At 38.4% G+C, this 19719-nt stretch overlaps 1 protein-coding gene across 1 annotated transcript in view; it reads right to left on the reverse strand.

Moving 5' to 3' along the window:
• Window positions 1–19719, reverse strand: part of CTNNA2 (catenin alpha 2) — a 1089255-nt gene that overhangs the window by 96171 nt on the left and 973365 nt on the right. Inside the window, exons 10-12 of the mRNA XM_055312731.1 lie at window positions 18960–19052; window positions 18225–18381; window positions 11201–11401 (exon numbers count right to left, since the gene is read on the reverse strand). Of these exons, the coding sequence (XP_055168706.1) occupies window positions 11201–11401; window positions 18225–18381; window positions 18960–19052 (451 nt within the window). The remainder of the gene's footprint in view (window positions 1–11200; window positions 11402–18224; window positions 18382–18959; window positions 19053–19719) is intronic.

Raw genomic sequence — 19719 nt, forward strand, 5'->3', positions numbered from 1 at the left:
ATTAATTAAGTTTTTAGAGGGCATTCTAAGTTCTCCCCACACACAGGGATCTTTCAAAATTCTGAACTTAGAATCTTTTTTTGACCTGCTTGATAATCAAATGTATCCATACATCTACCTCATGAATAATGGCTGTTTCATTTCTCTAAGTATTTACAGAAGCATATACTCCTATTAGACATAGATGCTTTCCTTCAAGATACATGAATGACCAGAATTTTGTTCAAGCACTTGGATAGGGTTTCCTGAGTTATCTAGACCTTTCACTTTTTTTAGGGAAAAAAAAAAGATTTATTTATTTAGTTAGTTAGTTAGTTATGGGGGGGGGGAAAGGAGAGGGAGGGAGGAAGGGGGAGAGGGAGGGGGGATTAATGTTTGAGTATCAGAACCTAAGTCAAATAAAATTCTTCCTAGTGAGGAAATTTTTTCCTAGTGAGGTATTTTTTTTCTTTCTCTTTGACATGCACATTGTTATCTTTGAATTATACACTAGCTTCAGGTTCTGTACAGCTTCTCAGATCTGTCCTCTGCTCCAAATCTCTTCTCCAATCACCTTGAGCCAATCTTGGCCTTCCTTTCTCCAGTATGTAGCTCCACTGTTCTCCTGCCACCCCCACTCCTGGCCATATACTGCATAGCTCTATCTTGATTCAGTGGAACTTTTGTTTTCTAGAAGCCATTATATAAGCAAATAGGTACACTATGCCAGAAGTTAGATATGTCCCTATTAAGTTCATGTTGTGGGATTTGCCTACATGTCTAATTATGTTAGTCATCAACTATATTGTCCATCCCTGCTTTATGCATTTGCAATTACATATGTGACAGCTTCTGAGATGGGCCCCAGTGATCCCTCTTTTCCTGGTATTCATGCCACTGTGTGATCCTCTCACTTTGGACATGGGCTGAGACTAGTGACTTGCTCCTAACCAATAAAATATAGCAAGGAGGATGGGATGTCATTTCTGAGAGTAGGTTACAAGAAGATGCTGGCTTCACATTTTGCTTGCCTTTTCTTACTCTCTCACTTGATCACTCTGATGATATATATAGTTGATCTATGGAAAAGTCTTTAGGACAGGTAACAGAGAGAGGCCTCTGGTCAACAGTGAATAAGGTATTGAGGCCCTAAGTCCAACAACAAATGAGGAACTGAGGCTTTCCAACAACACATGAGTGAGTTTAGAGGTAGCTTTTTTGCCAATTGATCCTTAAGAAGATTGCATCCTTCTGAGAGATCTGGAGGCAATGGTACACAGCTAAATAGTACCTGGCCTGGTTCACAGAAACTATGAGATACCAAATGTTTATAATGTTAATCCATTAAGCCTTGGTATGCTTTGTTACATAGCAATATGTACCTAAATGAATGTGCTATGCCAGAAGTGGAAATATCAGTAAAAATAGTTAGCAGGACATACTAAAATTTCTGTTCAATTGTAACAACTATGTTTGGTCTAGGTTTCTGTTATATTTATTGGGTCCAAGAAGATGTGCAAATGAATCTTGAAATTTGATTTTTTTTTTACAAGTTAGCCAATTTGAACCTCAGTTTATTCAAGTGTAAAAGAGGGATGATAGCTTCCCTTTAGGTTTTATAAAATGTTTAAAAATAATACACTCAACAGATATTGTATACAGTTTTTTATATAAACCTAGGCAGTACTTAGCTACTGGGAATACAGTGACAAAACAAGTATGATCTTGCCTTCAAGGCACAGAAAAGAGTGGACTATATGCAAGATACCATCATAACTAGCACATAAGATTCACATTCATAAAATAGCTCTTATACTTATCATCTTCACATGAGTCTCTATCTCTACTAATCCATATACCTGTTTCCTTGTTTATCAGGAGGCAAAAATCATCCAGCTTTTGGATAGAGGCACAACTACATGACTCATCACCAAAAAGTGGGCTTTCTGAGAGCAAAATAAACTGAAAATAATACTCAAAGTAGTGCTAAACTCTCTAATTGGGAAGTTCATACAACTTATCTTGAAAACTTAGTTTTCAGTGCCCTTCTCTCTCCTTGGCAGGACGACATCATCTTTTGGATGGTTTTATATTTTTAATAGTGAATTTCCTAATAAAATCTGCCCTCAGGACAAGATTTGATATACTCATTCCTAGAATTCTCCATTTTATCTTGATTGCCAAGAAGGCCAGTGTTAAGCATTGTATCTATTATGACCTCATCAGATCTATGAGGAAAGGGGAGCTTTAAAAGTTATGAGATTTAAATCATAAAGCTCATAAGTGGAAAAAAAATCAAAATTCATTTCTCTCCCTCATTTTCTCCCCAAAATACCCTCCAACTTAATCTAATATTCTTGTGAAAGTATTTCCCTCCTATACCAAACTTATGTTAGTTGATTAATTGAATTTAGAGTGAAGTGTCCTTTCAAAACCTTTTGAAATGTGGTAGAGGGAATAGTATCAAAAATGTTTAAATACTCTTTAAATTTAAATTTTATCTTGTCCAGACCAGCGATACACTTACCATGCTTTATCCTGATGACTCCTAATTAGGTTAGAAGATGTTGAACACTAGAAAGTGGGAGCAAAGAGGAAGCCCAGTTTAAGCTGCTCCTTATTCCCTGGTGACTATTTGTCAGCTGTTTCTACTCTCCAGACAACCATCAGCATCATTCCAGCTAGTCCTAATTCTTCCATCCTATGTGTATTTTCCCCCCATCCTGTGTGTATTCTTGGACTTTCTTTCGTCAGAGTCAGTCATCTGTTCCCTCTGTGGGAGTTCCTGAAGGCTGCCATTTTCATAAATTCATGTTTAGAAAATGATAATGTACATTTCAAACATCAAAATCAAATTCAAGCTCCAGAAGGCCATACATAACCCATGAGCTGAATTGTTTGATGAAAGATGAAAAAGAACTGCCTAGAAGAAGAGGGGAAAAAAACTCTAAATTTCATTCATGATAACTACCCTAAGAGAATCAGGGAGCATCCATCTGCTCTTGTCTAGACACAAGTTCTTTTCCCTTGGGAAAGAAATGCTTGCTTGGACAGTTCTTATATTTTAAGATAAGTGTTTCAAAAATAATCACAAATGGTTTATAAGTTAAAAGGAAAGAATGGCACATTTAATTCTGAAACTTAAGGAATGAATAAAGAATTGAACACGGTGCTTTATGGAGTTTATAGTGTATGTGAAGACCAAACTTGGTAACTACAATTCAATTTGGCATTAGTGAGAGTTAAAGGATTCAGATGTTATAAAATGACTGCTGAGATTCTGACCTTGATCATTAAGCACATAATTTTTTAAAAGGATATAACCTCTCAAATAAGATGGTATACAGTGTTAGATTTTTCATTTATGTTAAACATTTTGGAGCTTCAATTATAATAAGCCTGGAAGATTACAAGTGGTCTTAGTTCTCAAGGGGTTAACATTTAATTAGGAAGCAATGCATACATGCATTTATCTAGATAGAAAGGCAGACAGGCAGATAGTGACATTAAGAGACAAATGGGCAAATGGAGCTTTCAACACAGCGGAGAATGTGGTAGGTGCCTTATAACACAGATAATAGGAGTAGTGAGAGTACAGAGAAGTGGGATTGCCTGGTGTAGCTAGAGAGGAATTCACTGACAAGGAGGAATCCAGCTAGTGCTGGGGAACAGGTAAAATACAGAAAGGCAAACCAGGTGAGGAGATTAATTTTGGAGTTGACAAGAATAAACAGAACTTGAGTTTTTATGTCCTTCTGTTATGTCAGGTCTTCCAGCCACAAGCAAAGTTTCCCATTTTTCCAAATCAAACTGTTTCTGGGCTATTCAAATGACATATCACATGTCAGCAATTCTTCTCTAGGATTCAAATAACTATTACTGATGTGGCAGAGAATCTGGGTGAAGGGAACACCCCACTGCCTCAGTTGTACAAAATCAATATATCCTGGCCACCAATTCCTAAGGACACTAATACTAGCCCTGCTACATAGAATTCACAGGCCCTCCTGCCACGGATGCCCCAGATGCCCGTCAAGTGACAAAGAAGTACCAGGGTGTTTGCAGTCCCTAGGATTCTAAACCCATTATGTGACTCACACAGAATTAAATGAAGATCCTTCCTTTTGGTTTTACTTTGACAAACAGGCACTAGAAAAGTGCTATTTGTTCCACTATGTTGCTCCAAACTTATGGCCCATGAATTGTGTTATCATTGGCCTTTCTAGATCCACCTCATCCCATTTCCACTTCCATATTAGAGGTTTATTATTAGCCTAAAAATGCATCTTTTACTTTCTCAAGTTGTATCCTCTCCTATGGCCCTTCAGCACCCCATGTTAAGAGAGCTGGACATGTCTGAATTCTAGCAGAACGCATTATTTATGAACAGACCAATGCGGGGTAGATACTTTCATGTTTTTGCTTGGCCAGGGTTTTCTGAGCTAAAATGACCAGTAACCTGGTTGAAAGCATGACTCAATAGCAGTCCAAAAATAGTGAAAGAACCGGGAGAGAGATTTACATGTTTATCTCTGCAGAAATGTGTGTTTACCTTTTAAAGGGGAATAAAATCAGGAAATAGTCATTTATATCCCAAAGGGTTGTAACAGGTAGGGGACCTTTCCTGGAGGGAGTTTATTAACATTAAAGAGCAAAGGTTTCTCTCCTCCTCTCAGGAGGGGAAGGAGACTGTGAACACCAATTCCTAGATGAGCTCCCAGAAGCATAATTGTGTGGTTCCTCTCCTGTAGCATTGACCTCCTTTGCATGTGTGGAATTCACCTTCCCTCAACGCATTGCCTTCAGACAGAGAATGAGGCATGGGAAACTGGTGCCGTAAGTAGTAAGTTTGTCCTCTGAGCCAGAAACTTTGCATTTGCTTCAGGATAAAGTAAATACAGATATTAAAGCACATCAGCCAGATATCTAGAGAATCTAGGTTTCGGTAATACAGAAAAGGCACTGAGACAAACTATAAATTGCCTATTGAAGGGCTGTTAAGTAGATGCAATTAACTTCTCATTTCTCCCATACTTCTGATTTCTCAAAACCATGAATACCACACCCACCAAACAAGTAAGATATTTCCTGCATATTCTAATCATTTTGACCTTTCCAAGAGAAATAAGATACTTTATGCCAACAGTCAGGGTTATATTAAAATGCATTTAAAAGATGTGTAGGGGGATCCCTGGGTGGCGCAGCGGTTTGGCGCCTGCCTTTGGCCCAGGGTGCGATCCTGGAGACCCGGGATCGAATCCCACGTCGGGCTCCCGGTGCATGGAGCCTGCTTCTCCCTCTGCCTGTGTCTCTGCCTCTCTCTCCCTCTCTGTATGACTATCATAAATAAATAAAAAATTAAAAATAAATAAATAAAAGATGTGTAGGGTGAACAATCTTGGTCATTACAGCTTCTGTTGAAATTCATTACTTTCATAATCTAATTTCAAAGTCAGTCATGGAGAAGTGACTTAGGCTATAACGGCCTTTCTTGTCCATAATATCTAACATTTTGTCTTCTCAATAAGCTGTTCCTACCACCTCCTTCTGATGTTGACCTTACCTCTGTCTACACCCTCCACAATCCAGCCCCTGCGACAGGCAGGTCATCCAGACCTATCCAATCATAAAACCTAATCCCACTAGCAACAGAAATCAGTCTATACCCCAGGTGGTCAAGCAGATTGCTCTCCTTTTACTACATATAAAGTGTGGGGAGGAAAGGAAGTCTCTATCATAGACTCTTGAGTTGAAAGCCAAAGGCTGCTAGTGGACATATTCTCTACTGAAAATTAGAGAAACATAATATCCTAAATTTTTATATTCCTGTTATCAATTTATGTACACTAAATGTTAACTATGCGATAACACTGCTCTAGGTCCTAGGTACTTATAGAAACACCTGCCTCTAGGACTTGACAACCTAGTTGTGGACCACTAAAGCAGACACTGAAGAGGACATACTGAACATCAAAAGACTGATACAGTTCCCTGTTGTCTTCAACTGAGAATGAGCCATGTCTTAAAGTATAAGTTCAGTATACAGATGCAGAGAGGGAGGAAGAAAAGGAGAACATCGCAGGAAGGAGAGTAGAAGAAGCAAGCATGGATATATTTTGCCTAGAAAATAATGACCATATCTGTCTTGATAAAGCAAAGGCTTCAAACACAGGATTCATGGGGCAACAATTGTCCATGTTAGTTGCAATCACTGGAAAGCCAGGAAACAGTGACAATTTATTTAAAAAACAAAACAAACAAAAAACAAGGACATTGACCATCCTTGGATGACAAAACATCAGGCAACATAGGATAAGCTGTGGCCTACAGGCATTAATTAGTTTCAAGTTATAGTTGCTAAAAGTCAAAGAAATGAGTTCTTCTGATTCTTAATCTGGACTGTGCTGACACAGCTTTACCCCCTCTTTAATATTTCCAATTTTTGTACCTTCTATTTGCTAATCTGCTTATATTTTCTAGGCAAATATACATAGAAATGGTGTAAAAAAAATCCCTCTTTGTTCTTATGAAAACTTTTCAACTTTCCATTACAAACGCATGGAAGTAAATATTATACCACCTCTATTTAGTGAAGGAAGACGATCTAAGAAGGGTATATATAGTATGATTCCAAATATATGACATTCTGGAAACGGCGATACTGTAGATGCAGTAAAAAGATCTGTGGTACCAGGGGTGAGGTGTGGGGGGAGAGGGGTAAAAAGGTGGAGCACAGAGGACTTTAAGGACAATGAAAATATACAGTATGATACCATAATAACGGATACAGGTCATTATACATTAGCCTAAATCCACAAGAAGTATAACATGAGTGAACAAAATTATACACTATGGACGTTGGGCCATTACGATGTGTCAGGGCAGTTTCTTTAATTATAACAAATATACTATTCTAATAGGGCATCTTGATCATAGAGAGCCTATGCTTGTGTAGGGTCAGAGAGTGGATGGGAAATCTCTGTACTTTCCCCTCAGTTTTGTGGTGAACATTATACTGCTCTAAAAAATAGTCTTAATTAAAAAAAAAAAGAGAGAGTGAAAGGGGGGAGGAAGAAAGATAAAGAAAGAAAACCATACTATCTGTTTGGACCACATGTTTTCCAAAATATGGGAATTTTAATCTCCACATACGGAGGTGACATGAAGTCCTCATTAAGCATTTATTTTCCTTTTTCCTCTTTTTTTTCCTCCCTCATTTTATTTGTGCCCTCTGAAGAGGGAACTGTTGGCAGAATCTCAAAGATCTCTCAACCCAACCACATTCACATTGCCACAAACTTGCCTCAGATATCAAATTTATAAAAATGACATTTCAATATAATCCATTCAGTGAAGATGAGCTCCTCTTTATACATCTAAATATGCTATCACTGAATGTACTTTCACCCCACTCAACCTCCTGCAGCAATCTGACTTTGTAAATGAGATCTCTGATGATGGGTCTAGTCAACCATGTGTGCGCTTCCTACCAAGTTGTTGGCAACTTGTTATAATTCAGGTTTTATTGAAGAGCCCATCAAATATGCTATGTAAGTATTTAATGGCTATAATGTAGATTGGGTTTGTGTGTTTTCACCCTAGATAGCTTTATAAAAATAGGTAAAAATTTTATATAATGTTGCCCTAGGATTTTAGCATACTAATAATCCACAAAATTATTTTCTCAAATTTAATTCAGCATTCATAAAAACAAAAAGCACTTTTCAACACAACACTAGCTTTACTGAGAAAGTAAAGAAAAAAAAATCAACTACAGACTGTTATGTCACTCTTTGGATGCCTTTCAATTTCTAGCCACTCAGAGAAGGCAGCCAGGTGGTAAAATGGGAGTCCTTCTGCAGAGGCCCTCCCTGGCAACATTTACTTGTCTAAACGGAGGCTGGCCTATGTTTGCAAACCCCTTCAGCAGCAAAGTCTGGTCTAGTCAAGACTTGGAATGTTCAGCCCTTTTTTAGATTTTTTCTTTGTAATATATATGTAATTCCTCTCTTACCCCACCCCCTTCACTTCTTTTATCCTGTGGCCACAGTTTATAAGTTCCATTTTGCCTTGTTTAAACTTGTCACTATTTGGGGATATTTCTTCCCTTGGAGTAGCTATCCTCAATGGTGGTTATTTTGCCCACCCTTCAAGAACATCTGGCAATGTCTAGAGATACTTTTAATTGTCATAACTTGGAATAGAGAGGAAAAGAGGTCCTCTAAGCAACTAATAGGTAGAGGCCAGGGGTGCTAGGTATCCTGTAATGCAAAGGACAGCTCCCCTCCCTCAAGGAATAATTATCTAGACTAAATGGTCAGTGGTAGACATAGAGAACGTCTGCCTTAAGGTCTTGAATGTAAAAATTCTGACATAAAATTGGGTAGAATCAGGTAGGTTGTGGCAGACAGAAGAAAATGTGACATTTTGTCTTCCATGTTCTGGACTCCTTTTTTGTCATCCTTCCTTTTGGCACCTTCTCCCTCCTTTCTCACTGCCCCTGTGTTCTATCCCTGAAATAAAATGTACTCAGGACAAAATTTGATAAGATCATTTTTTTAAGTGAACATTTCACTGTGGCCCTAATTTAGAAAAATAAAATCAGAAATAAAGCATTAGTCCAAAGGTAGAAATCTGGACATGCATGATATGCACAGCCACACTGTGACCAGAAGGCTAATTCAACAAAACTACACAACCATAATCACAGAACTGCTCCTACCATCTTCCTCCAACTCCAAAGATCTAGTATAGTCCTAACAATTTTCATTAGCACCAATGAGTTAACACCTCAAGCTTTTGCTTTCATTTCTTTGATAATCTCTCTAGTTACTCATAAGAAGCAATACTGTTTCTGTTTAGAGAAAACTGAGGAAAGAAGCAAAAGAATGTATACACATTGTATATTCTAGGTTTTAGCACACCAATATCTATTTTTCCTTGACGCATATTCTTGTGTTTTCAATTACAGTTGTGTAGAAACTATTTCAATCTCTTCTACCTGAAGACTTTCCGAGTTATTATCAATAATTCTTGAAAAATATTTAAAAACCTCGTGCATCTTCTCTGTTCAATTAAGAATTGTATGTGGACACCAGAATCTCAAGTGTGCCTTTAGTTAAGTCCCCAAAATATTCAGTCACTGCAAGAAGGGGTTGAAATGAGAGTTTTAAAAGCTCTGACAGTGAACAAATAAGAGCAAAATCTTGATGATCAACAACAATCCTCGATGGATTGCTCTGTTTCATATTTCATTGATTTTATTGTTTAAAAAGCAACCAGAAAATTACTTACATTTCAAAAGTTTGAGTGAAAATCATGTAAAAATAGTTCAATCAACTAAGCAGACTGCCTTGCCTTTAAGCAGATTTTGACCTACTAGGCACCGTACCTTCTGTTCATTAAAGCAACCCAAAATACAATGAGAAAACATTTCCAAAATGTCTCTTAAACAATACCTGAGTTCTCGGTGTGCAAAGTCCCATGTAAAGTGGCACTTTTTCTGTGTCTTTCATCTGTTACAATGAACATTCCAACCAGTCATGAGCAGGCATGTGCTCATGTCTTCCTGTCTTCCACCTGTCTTCATGTCTTCCACCCTCTCTGCTACTCTTTCCCCAGTGTCAGATCCAAGGGAGTGCAGCTATGTAGGTAATACACCATATGAAGCTGGAGAATTTGTAACAGAATACAGCTAACAGGCCAGAAACTGAGAGGCACAGAAACAGGAGAGGGTCCTCTGAAGGGTGAAGAAAAAAAGTCCTTCTATTGGAGAGTAAAATGCCCATTTCTAATTCTTCCAAGTGAGGAAAGAAATCAAATGGTTTGCTTTGTGCTGTTTTATTGAAGGCAAAGGACAAGCCTATGTGAAAGAAAACAGTGCTAAATTTCAACTACTTAAAATGCGGACATATCTTATTAATCGTTATTATTTCTACTAAATCTGTGATGATTCTCAACAATCCCTGGACTGTTGCTCTTTATTATGTGATGTTACCTTATTTCCTTCCTGCTTATATTTCAGACAGAACAACAAAGGTCTGCATTTATCTGCTGTTTTCTTTGCTGTTTAAGACAAACAAACATCTACAGGGGTCTTTTTAAATAACCTTTTCCCGGTAGGAGGAAACCTATTTCAACTAACGTGTTGTATCATGTAGCACTTGGAACACACTGCTTTATCTGACCTTTCAGAAACACATTTTTTTTAAATCCTAATAGATTCCACAGTCCATCTACAGACTAGGAAAGGCCCCCATTGAAGTTTTAGGGGAGGTCCTTGTGAACATACAGAGGACCCAGTTCATTACCTATTCACAACCCCATCCAAAATAAACTTCTCTTTTCCTATCTCTTTGTGTTCACTCCTTCCCTGTACTTTCTAAGCACTGCTCTCCCCACCCCATATATACATATATAAATACACATGGTATTAGGGATTTGAGAAAGGGTCTGAAGCCCAGTGACATTAGTCAAGAGCAAAAACAACTAAAAATTGGTCAGTCTTTGACATAACTACTCAAAGGAATGAGTTGTTCCACTAACTCAGTGAGAATAAGCCCTTTTTCTCAGTCTCAATACACCAGAGCTAGGAAAGGCTCCCATGAGTTACCCAGTCTTCCCACATCAGTGATCCCCCAGTGGGCAGCACATGCCTTAGAAGAGGGTATGGAAGACTTTCCTAGAGGGACAAGGCACATATTCAAACTCTGACCCTTTTACAGTAGCCACCACCCCCTTTCCTCGAGCATTTCATATCCTGAGACTACCTGGAAACTTTATGCTTTTTCTTTCCTCAAGGTCCTAGCTTCTCAAGAAATAGATGGAGAAATAGCTTCAAGTTCAACATTCCAAGTCTCCATCACATCTCCACTGTTTTCTAGACTTGTGACCTTACCTCCAATCTCTTGAGTCACTTAAACTTCCACTTTCACACCCATAGTTGGAGATAGTAAAAATCTGCCTACTTCACAAGGCCCTTGCAAGAATCAAGTGAGATTATAGGTGAAAATTATAAAGTGATATATACATGCAAAGCAATAAAGTTGTTATCCTGGTAAAGTTATTCAAATTCAAACTTAAGAAACCAAGAGGATCCCTGTAATGGTCAGTTATAATTTAGAAGCACAGAGGCCTATAAAATATAATGAGAAAAATTTATTCAAATATGGAAATTAATCATGGCATGGACATTCTGGTTGAATCTACTATCCATGTTTACCTGTCTCAGAAAGCAATTTTGTAGCTTCCAGAACCTTCTCTGTATAAACACCAGCTTCATAGTTCTCCATCTCAGCATTGATGATGTGTATCACTCGAGCTGCCCGGCCCCTGATGGCCCCTGCAGTCCGGTCCAGGGTGTCCACATCCCCTTCTTGGAGGGCTATCACGCACTTGTTCACATCCTCCAAGATGTGATTTTCTGTAGAGGAAACACACGCATTTATATGATTTTATACCACTCGCACACTTAAGAAATATAAGAGATTCATCAACTTCATGAGACATCACCTTGCACATCTCAATACATACCTTATAACACTAATATTTAAATAATATAGTTTAAAATTACAGTAGCAGTTCTCAAATTTGAGCACCAGCTAGAGGGCTCACAGCATCATACAGAATGCCAAGGAGCCACTCCTCCTAGCATTTTTGATTCAGTAGGTCTGGAGTGGGGCCCAAGAAAATGCATTTCTACCTAGTTCCAGGTGATGCTAATGCTGTGGGTTTAGGGACCATACTTTGAACATTGTTTTCAATGTTTGAGGTGTATTACATTTTAAGAGTGGTTGCAGCAGTTGTGGCTGGGTGGCTCAGTTAAGCACCAGACTCTTGGTTTCAGCTCTGGTCATGGGGTCGGGTCCTGGGATGGAGCCCCATGGCATCAGGGTCCTCTCCCTCTACTCCTCCCCCTGCCTCCCCACCACTTCTGCACTTGCACTCTTTCTGTCAAATAAGTGAATAAATCTTAAGGACAACAAAAGAGAGAGAGAGAGAGAGAGAGAGGTGTGGCAGTTAACATGAAGCCAACTTGATCAGAAAGAAACATTTCCAAACATGACCAGAATCAAGCTCAGGTGCATGCTTGTTTGATCATGACATTTATTATTAAGGAGACATTTAAGGGAAATTATAAAATGACCAATACCACCTCATCAGTCTTTTTTTTTATTATTTATTTATGATAGTCACGCAGAGAGAGAGAGGCAGAGACATAGGCAGAGGGAGAAGCAGGCTCCATGCACCAGGAGCCCGACGTGGGATTCGATCCCGGGTCTCCAGGATCGCGCCCTGGGCCAAAGGCAGGCGCCAAATCGCTGCACCACCCAGGGATCCCCTCATCAGTCTTTTAAGGTCATGTCATGCACATGGTATATAAAATAGGCAAATTGACCAGAAGAAGAAGATGGCAGTGTTCTCCACAGTTAAAATAAAATCCAGTCTTGTGGCTAGTTCCCTCAGATTAGAGTCAAGGTCAGGGATCTCTCTCTCTCTCATTGCTCAAAGTAGAATCCAGGCAGGCAGTCTGGACTTTCACTCTCTAGTAGCATAGAGAAAATTTGCAACCCCGTCCCTTATGGTTTTGCACATATGCAATTTTTATTTATGTCCAAAGTGAGATCTGTAATTATGTCCCTTGAATATTCTTTAGAAAACATAATTTTAAGGAAATGTTGAAAAGTTTTGTGTTCTGTAGAAAGAAAACTACTTAAGCCAAAGAGGTACATGTGTGAGTGCACACACACACATTTACTCACTATTAAAAAGGAGAACAAGTGAGAAACAGTCTTAAGTAATCTGATAACTTTTTAAAAATTATAACTGTCAAGTTCAATAAATAGTTAATAAAGGATTAAAATAAATTATTACCTCCTTGGGAATTTTCTCAGGCTAGCTCTGAATTAAAAATTTCTAAAAACAGAAAGAGGGGAAGGTACTGAGCCCACACCAGTCTCCACCATGGATCTCTCCTACTTTCATTACTAGGCTAGTCCCTCAGAAGGAATATCTGTTCTTTCGGGAACCCAGGAAGAAACTTGCAAAGTATAACTTACTTTTCATAATGGAACCTCTGTTTTGACCTTATACAATATGATTTCTTCATTCAAACCATCAGAAATTTATACATTCTCTAGTTCTTTAATTTCAAATAGAAATTAAAACAGAAAGTCTGAGATATTTTGATTTTAATATCCAGATTTTTTAAACTCACAAAAAGTAGTACTTTCTGAATGCTGACATTTTCCTGAGTAAAACAGAAACAGTTATGAAAATACAGGCTTTAAGAAGTTTTCAGTTTGGTTAAGGAACTTCTGAAAACCACGCCTTTCTGAGATCCTGGATTGTATCATCCAAACTCACTTAACAGGACACCTGAGAAAAAGGTTTCCTCAAATAAAACTTGGCATAGGATTTCAAATTCAAAAGTTTGATTTTGAAAGGCCTCTCTTACTGCCCAACTTACTACCCTGCTGGATCTCTCCAGACTATTCAAATGTGCCCTTGTCCCCAAAAGTAAGCAACTAGGTGGGCCTCCATGACAAAAACATGCATCCATCTGCTATTTTCTTTGAATAACACAGTAGAAGAACAACAACAGCCACTGCTTTTCCACAGCATAGCTGATAGATTGAAATTTGGATTTCATCTCTGCTCTGAATGCAGAACAGAGATGGAGTGTGTTAATTATATTAGATCCTAATAATCTCTCTGGTGTTGATAAAAAAATATTAATTCTAAGAAGCCCACTATGACCTAGTATCTTGAAATGAAATGATAAGGTTCTTTTTTTTTTCTTTAAAACCTATTTCCCAAACTGGAAATGTGCAACTAATTTAATTAAGATGTAAGAATAGGCTTTAATAGATAGAAATGATACATATTTGAAGGAGGCTAGCAGAAGCTGGGAATATAGGATATCAAAAGCATTGCTTTAATTAGACAAAACAACTAATTTGTTCAGTGGTTAGTTAATCATGCCAAATGAATAAAGTATATTTATTGACTATTTATTGACTAATTTTTCTTAATCAGTTTTTGGTTTTGTTTTTGTTTTTTTGAAATGCTAAGATAGTTTACTCAGCATTTCCCAGCTTTTTCCAATTAGGGATATCCCTTTTATGGAAAAATGAAACACAATTTCCTCCTAATAGTAGTTATATGGTAGATGGTGTATATGTAAAAGTTAGGATTTAGAATTTTTTAAAATAGATTTGTATTTTATTAAGCTCAGTTTGAACAATGTATTTAAGAATAGGACCTGTTCACATAGACACGTTATTTGATCAAAAGATCCTACATAGTATATATATGGATTCCCAAACCCCTTGTAATAACTTCTCCCCTCTTTTCCTTCTCCCTCCATCCTCATGTCTTTGAACCACAAATTTGGAAGCACAATGGTCTAGGATCTATCAAAAGATACAGTGAATTATTTGAAGGCAGACTCTCACATTTGATTCATATTTGCATTCCTGACAGTGCCTTATACACAGCAGGTAATCAAAGAAAAAACACTGCATAAACATGTCCATTGAAAAGAGACCATTATGAATATGAATAATAGTGAAAGGGAATATAAGGGAAGGGAGAAGAAATGTGTGGGAAATATCAGAAAGGGAGACAGAACATAAAGACTCCTAACTCTGGGAAACGAACTAGGGGTGGTGGAGGGGGAGGAGGGCGGGGGGGTGGGGGTGAATGGGTGACGGGCACTGAGGGGGACACTTGACGGGATGAGCACTGGGTGTTATTCTGTATGTTGGTAAATTGAACACCAATAAAAATTAATGCATTAAAAAAAAGAAAAAAAAAAGAAAAGAGACCATTATGTATTTTTATCCTTAGGAATTTTCAAAAGGAAGAACTCAAGAAGACAGGAATGCTGTCCCAACTAGAAAAGAATACAGCAGCAAAAGTAATAATAAAAAGCAGAGGGTTTCTAGAGAGGGCTCCATTGCTGAGAAAAACCACTCAGGTTCTTTGGATATTACACTCAGATATGAAGTACGATTTTTAAACATATCATAAACTTGCTTGAACTTTTTTGGAACCTTACTATTTCAGAAAAGACATAATTTTGTTATAAAAATCACTGATGACCAAACTACCTGAATATCATAAACCTCAAAGGTATAGATTCTAAATTCAAAAATCAAAGTTCACTGTTCGCTTTAAAAATTCACACAAACTCAAGACCCTGAAGTCAAAAGAAAAATAAGAAAAGACAAACAAAACAAAAATCTTGGATATTATGGGATTGAGTTAATCTCTTCCTCAGATCTTAGAGGCCTGCTATTTTTTTGAGCCAAACCCAAGAATTAAACTGTCACATGGTTAATGCTAAGACACTCATTTTAAAACACTATTAAAAATTGTAGTTTTTACCCAGTGGGAAAAACTTAAGTGTTCTAACACAGCCATTCCACGTTTTTATGAGCCCGGGCCACATCTGAAAATTGGTTTTGCTCCTGTAATGTTATTAGCTTAGATCATTACTCTTCAAACTTGTTGCTTTTCATATGGACAAATTAAGCACTCAGGCACACAGGTTCAGGTAGCATGAACAAAACAAAACTGTAGTCTTTTAAAAACAAAGATCTTTGCTTGTTTTTAAAATACAGCTTTCTGCCAGAATAGATATTCCCTTAAGAAGAAACGCATACATAAAATGTCATTAATGCCATTCCAAAACATCTCCTGGGCCAAACTTGCAATTTACTGATGCAAATGTTTTGGCTTCAGCTCGGAGAGGAGATAAGAAGTAGTTTCCCCAACAACTGGGCCGTGTCCATAGCCTACCAGCAGGAGAGAGTAGGCTGTGTCATTATTTGTCAAGCCCGGCTGTGGAAAGGTACCTGCCACCTCCAATTGTCAACTCCAAAAGCATGCTCCAGCAGGCCCTGCCAAGCCTGGCACCCTGACAGCACCTGTTCATTTTCCCGTCATGGCATGCCACGGCATTTGTACCACTGGGGTTGGACTGCACAGTGTTATCAGCGGAAGCCAAAGCCTTTTCTTGTTGCTGGTAATAATGAGATGCACAAAGCAATGGCAGGGAGAAAGGTGGCAAAGAGGCAGGGCTGGTGGAAGAAAATTAGGAAAAGCTTTGCGTATTGAAACAGTCGGAGATAAGACCTCCTCACTTTGCTTTTCCCTACCTTCAGAAATTTTTGTACATGTATTTAAAGAAAAGGAAAAGTTGGGAAGTTTTTAAAGTTCTGAAATGATTCTTCATTGGGATAGGTAGTCCATGAATATTTTCTACTCATTTGCACGCAAAATGGGATGCAGAATAAAATTTCCAGGCGCTATCAGGATTGCTGTGAGATCTGAGGCTGGTTAGGGAGAGCCCCTGCCCTGTCTTGGGGCCACTACATTCATCCTTGCAAAGACTGACTAGATACTAGACAGGGGTGGCCACCCATTTATTCCACACCACCCAAATCTCCAACATGCCTATCTAAACAATTTCTAAGTACCTCACATGATATGTATTTTCTCATATCTTTTATATTGTTAGGACTCAGGTATCACCAAAGCAAATCTCAGAAATGGCAACATATTGAGTTCTTCATCAGCTAGCCCACAGATGTAGGGATATTTAAGTGCTTGAAAAGTCACCAAACTATAGCTTGGAAATGAAAAACCAGAAATGTTTCTGAAATAAATGAGATAGTGGAATGAGGATACCAGAGATGGGGAGAAGAGAACCACAGTGAAAGCTGGACTTGTCAAAGGAAATTTCCTGCTATCTTGACTTACTGAAAAATTCCTAGCTTCTGAAAGGAAGATAATCTAGATTTTCATACCATCTCTGCCCAATTACCTATCCTTTCAATGTCTTAGTTTTCTCAAAGGAAGCCTTGGAAAACTAATACCTATCTTACAGAATTTTGGGGAGAATTAAAGCAAACAGCAGAGAGCTGGGTAAATTACAGACACCGAACACATGTTCCTCATTTTTTTCCATCTGCCTTCTCTTGCTCTCCATGGTTTCAAACTTGGGTTTTGATTATCCATCAGACCTACAGATTTGACTCTGCCGCTCTCAGACAAGCTTCAAACAGAAGTCTCCATTAGGAATTTGTTTTTGTTTTTGTTTTTTGAAAAGCAAAAACTGCACCTAGACAAAATTTCCAAATATGATAAACCTCCCCCAGAAATTCCTTCTAAATTACTACAATCCGAAGCCCCTTCTGCCTGAATCCCACTAGGAGTGCTGCAACCCCTTTCCTGTCAGGCCTCAGGTAGCCAAAGACAGGCAGACCCTAGTCAAGGCTAGGCCCACCTGTGGGTAGAGTCCACATCTGGTCCATTTGAATTTTCAAGGGTCACCTGATTATTTTAATGCCTCACAAAGGAGGCTGATGTTTCCAGCAACCTCCTCTCCCATTCCTCCCACAGAGACTCTTCTAGATGAACTGTGCCAAATGTGTTTGGACAAAGGCCCATTTGCTGGCAGGTAGCCCAGTTTTGAAACAGCATTGATGAGTACCATTAAAGGTCAAATTGACTACATGGTTATTCAAATATACTAACATCCTTCAGTCTGGCTTCATTTACAAAGAAAAAAAAGTCACAATTTCAAGCAGCAACTGGTTCTATTTATTTTCTCTCACTTTCTTACACATTCTCATAGATAAGTGTTCAACACCTCTATAGCTCCAAAGTATCTCCTAAGGTGTATATTTGATAACTAGTATTTCTACCTGCCTTATCACAAACCTGGGTGACTTCACTTATTGGGAAAAAAGACCCCTTTAAACATAGCCAAACTGGGCTAGCTGATTGTTTTTTTGATTCTTAAATATAAACCATGAGGATTAACCAATCTCACGTACCACCCCCTTTTTCAAGATGGGTAATTCAGATGGATACAAGGGCCCACCTGCTTTAAAAACTCTAGGAACAAAAAAAAAAAAAAAAAACAAAACTCTAGGAACTAAAAAAGAATCTAAAAAAAAAAAAAAAGAATCTATGTCACCTTAAATATTCTTTTCAGATTGCTGATCTCTTTATCAGAAAGTTGTGTTTTCCCCTCAAATGCTTTGACTCAGTGTTTTGAAATAATGTGCACTTAAAAGAAGAATTTCTAAGAGAGTGTTACTATCACATTTCCAGAGAGAAGTGAAAGCTCAAAGGGCCAAAAAGAGCATTTGAAAAAGAGACCCATGACCTTTACAAAATATTCCTAATCTGTTCTCCTCCAGCTGCCTTGGAAGGGTCCTATTTGTGATTACCTGAGACAGAAAGGAAGTCATCCACTGAGGTGATGTCATCCACAGCCTCTGTCAGCACTCGGACCTGCTTCTCCCACTGGTCTTTGAAGACATCCATGTTGTCCTGAGCAACTTTGCTCTGTGGTCGGGCAGCCAGTGTGAGAGCAGCATTGATGACCTATTTGTTAGAAACAATCCAGAAACATACTGACTACACTATTCAAGAAAAAAAACCAGAAGGTCAAAGACCACATTGAAACCCTGGACCTGGTGGTTGCTACAGATAAGTGGGTTCTCAGTGTTTAGAAGATAATCAAAACCATAAAAGATTGAAGTACATTATCGACTACCATTAGTTTTTGTTTGCTTTGTTTTGTTTAAAGATATAGTAATTGGCCTCAGGTTTCAAGAACTGTACTGGTACAAGTTGTATTTCCTTAGCACAGGTGTGGTAGAAAGCTAACTCCTGGCCTACATGTGCAAGGTTAGAATTTAGATGAGACAAGGTAAAGAGATATGGAGCATTTAAATATAGCCCCCAAATAAACAGAACAAAGTCAATATGAGTGGAAAACACAATAATTACTACAGTAATTTTGAAGGCTGGAGCAGTTAGAAATTCTTTATGAGAAAGACCTTGAAATAGCCCAGGAATGATGGCAAGGCAAGGCAAGGAAAGATATGAGGGCCTCAAGGGAGAAGACCTCGAATATTAGGACACCAATGGGCTTTTGAAACAAAGTGAATGAGGCTTACCTGGGGACACAGGCTGTCAATCTGGGTGGCTGCCATCCGGACTAATTTCACCCCCTCCTCATTGTTGGAAATGGAACAGGCCAAGTTGGCAACCTGGATGGAAGAGGATTGGAGTGAAAATCATGTGGGGGCAAAGGGGAAGTATACTGTTGCATGATCTTGCACCTTCTCTGGAGTCCTACCTCCAGGAGAACCACAAATATGTGCAGCTTTTAATGATTTACCAAGTATTACTAGTTCATATGTGATATTAGACACTTATGTCAGAAAAGCAGGGTGTTATTAGTAAATTATTGCTTCAAGCACTCACAATAATGTATTTTAACTGGGTTGTTTTGATCCATTTTCCCCTGTGGAGTGCTCTCATGACCTACACTCTCACTTGAGCCCTCTGACACTCACCATGGAGTATAGAACACTATGATTTTGGTCACATGGTGCTAAACTCTGACCAATAAAAGATACTACAGTGCGCTTTGGATTTAAAAGAGACTCACAGGAAGCTGAAAAAGAGAGTTCTACCCAAAGGAACCCATATCTGCCTGTTGGAGTCTGTCAGGAAAATACTAGTCTCCGGTTGCCCACTCAAGTGCTTTCAGGGGCCAGAAAGGTCTGAGAATCACATAGAAAAAGCAGATTTAATGTAGTAGGCAATGATAGAGTATACAACAAATTGGAATATGTGGGTCTAGTATAAAGAAACTCAATTTTAATTTTTAAAAATATTATACCAGCCAAAACAGCTGTACTGAATTTAAGC

Source organism: Nyctereutes procyonoides, unplaced genomic scaffold (genome assembly GCF_905146905.1).
Source record: "Nyctereutes procyonoides isolate TBG_1078 unplaced genomic scaffold, NYPRO_anot_genome, whole genome shotgun sequence".
NCBI lineage: Eukaryota > Metazoa > Chordata > Mammalia > Carnivora > Canidae > Nyctereutes > Nyctereutes procyonoides.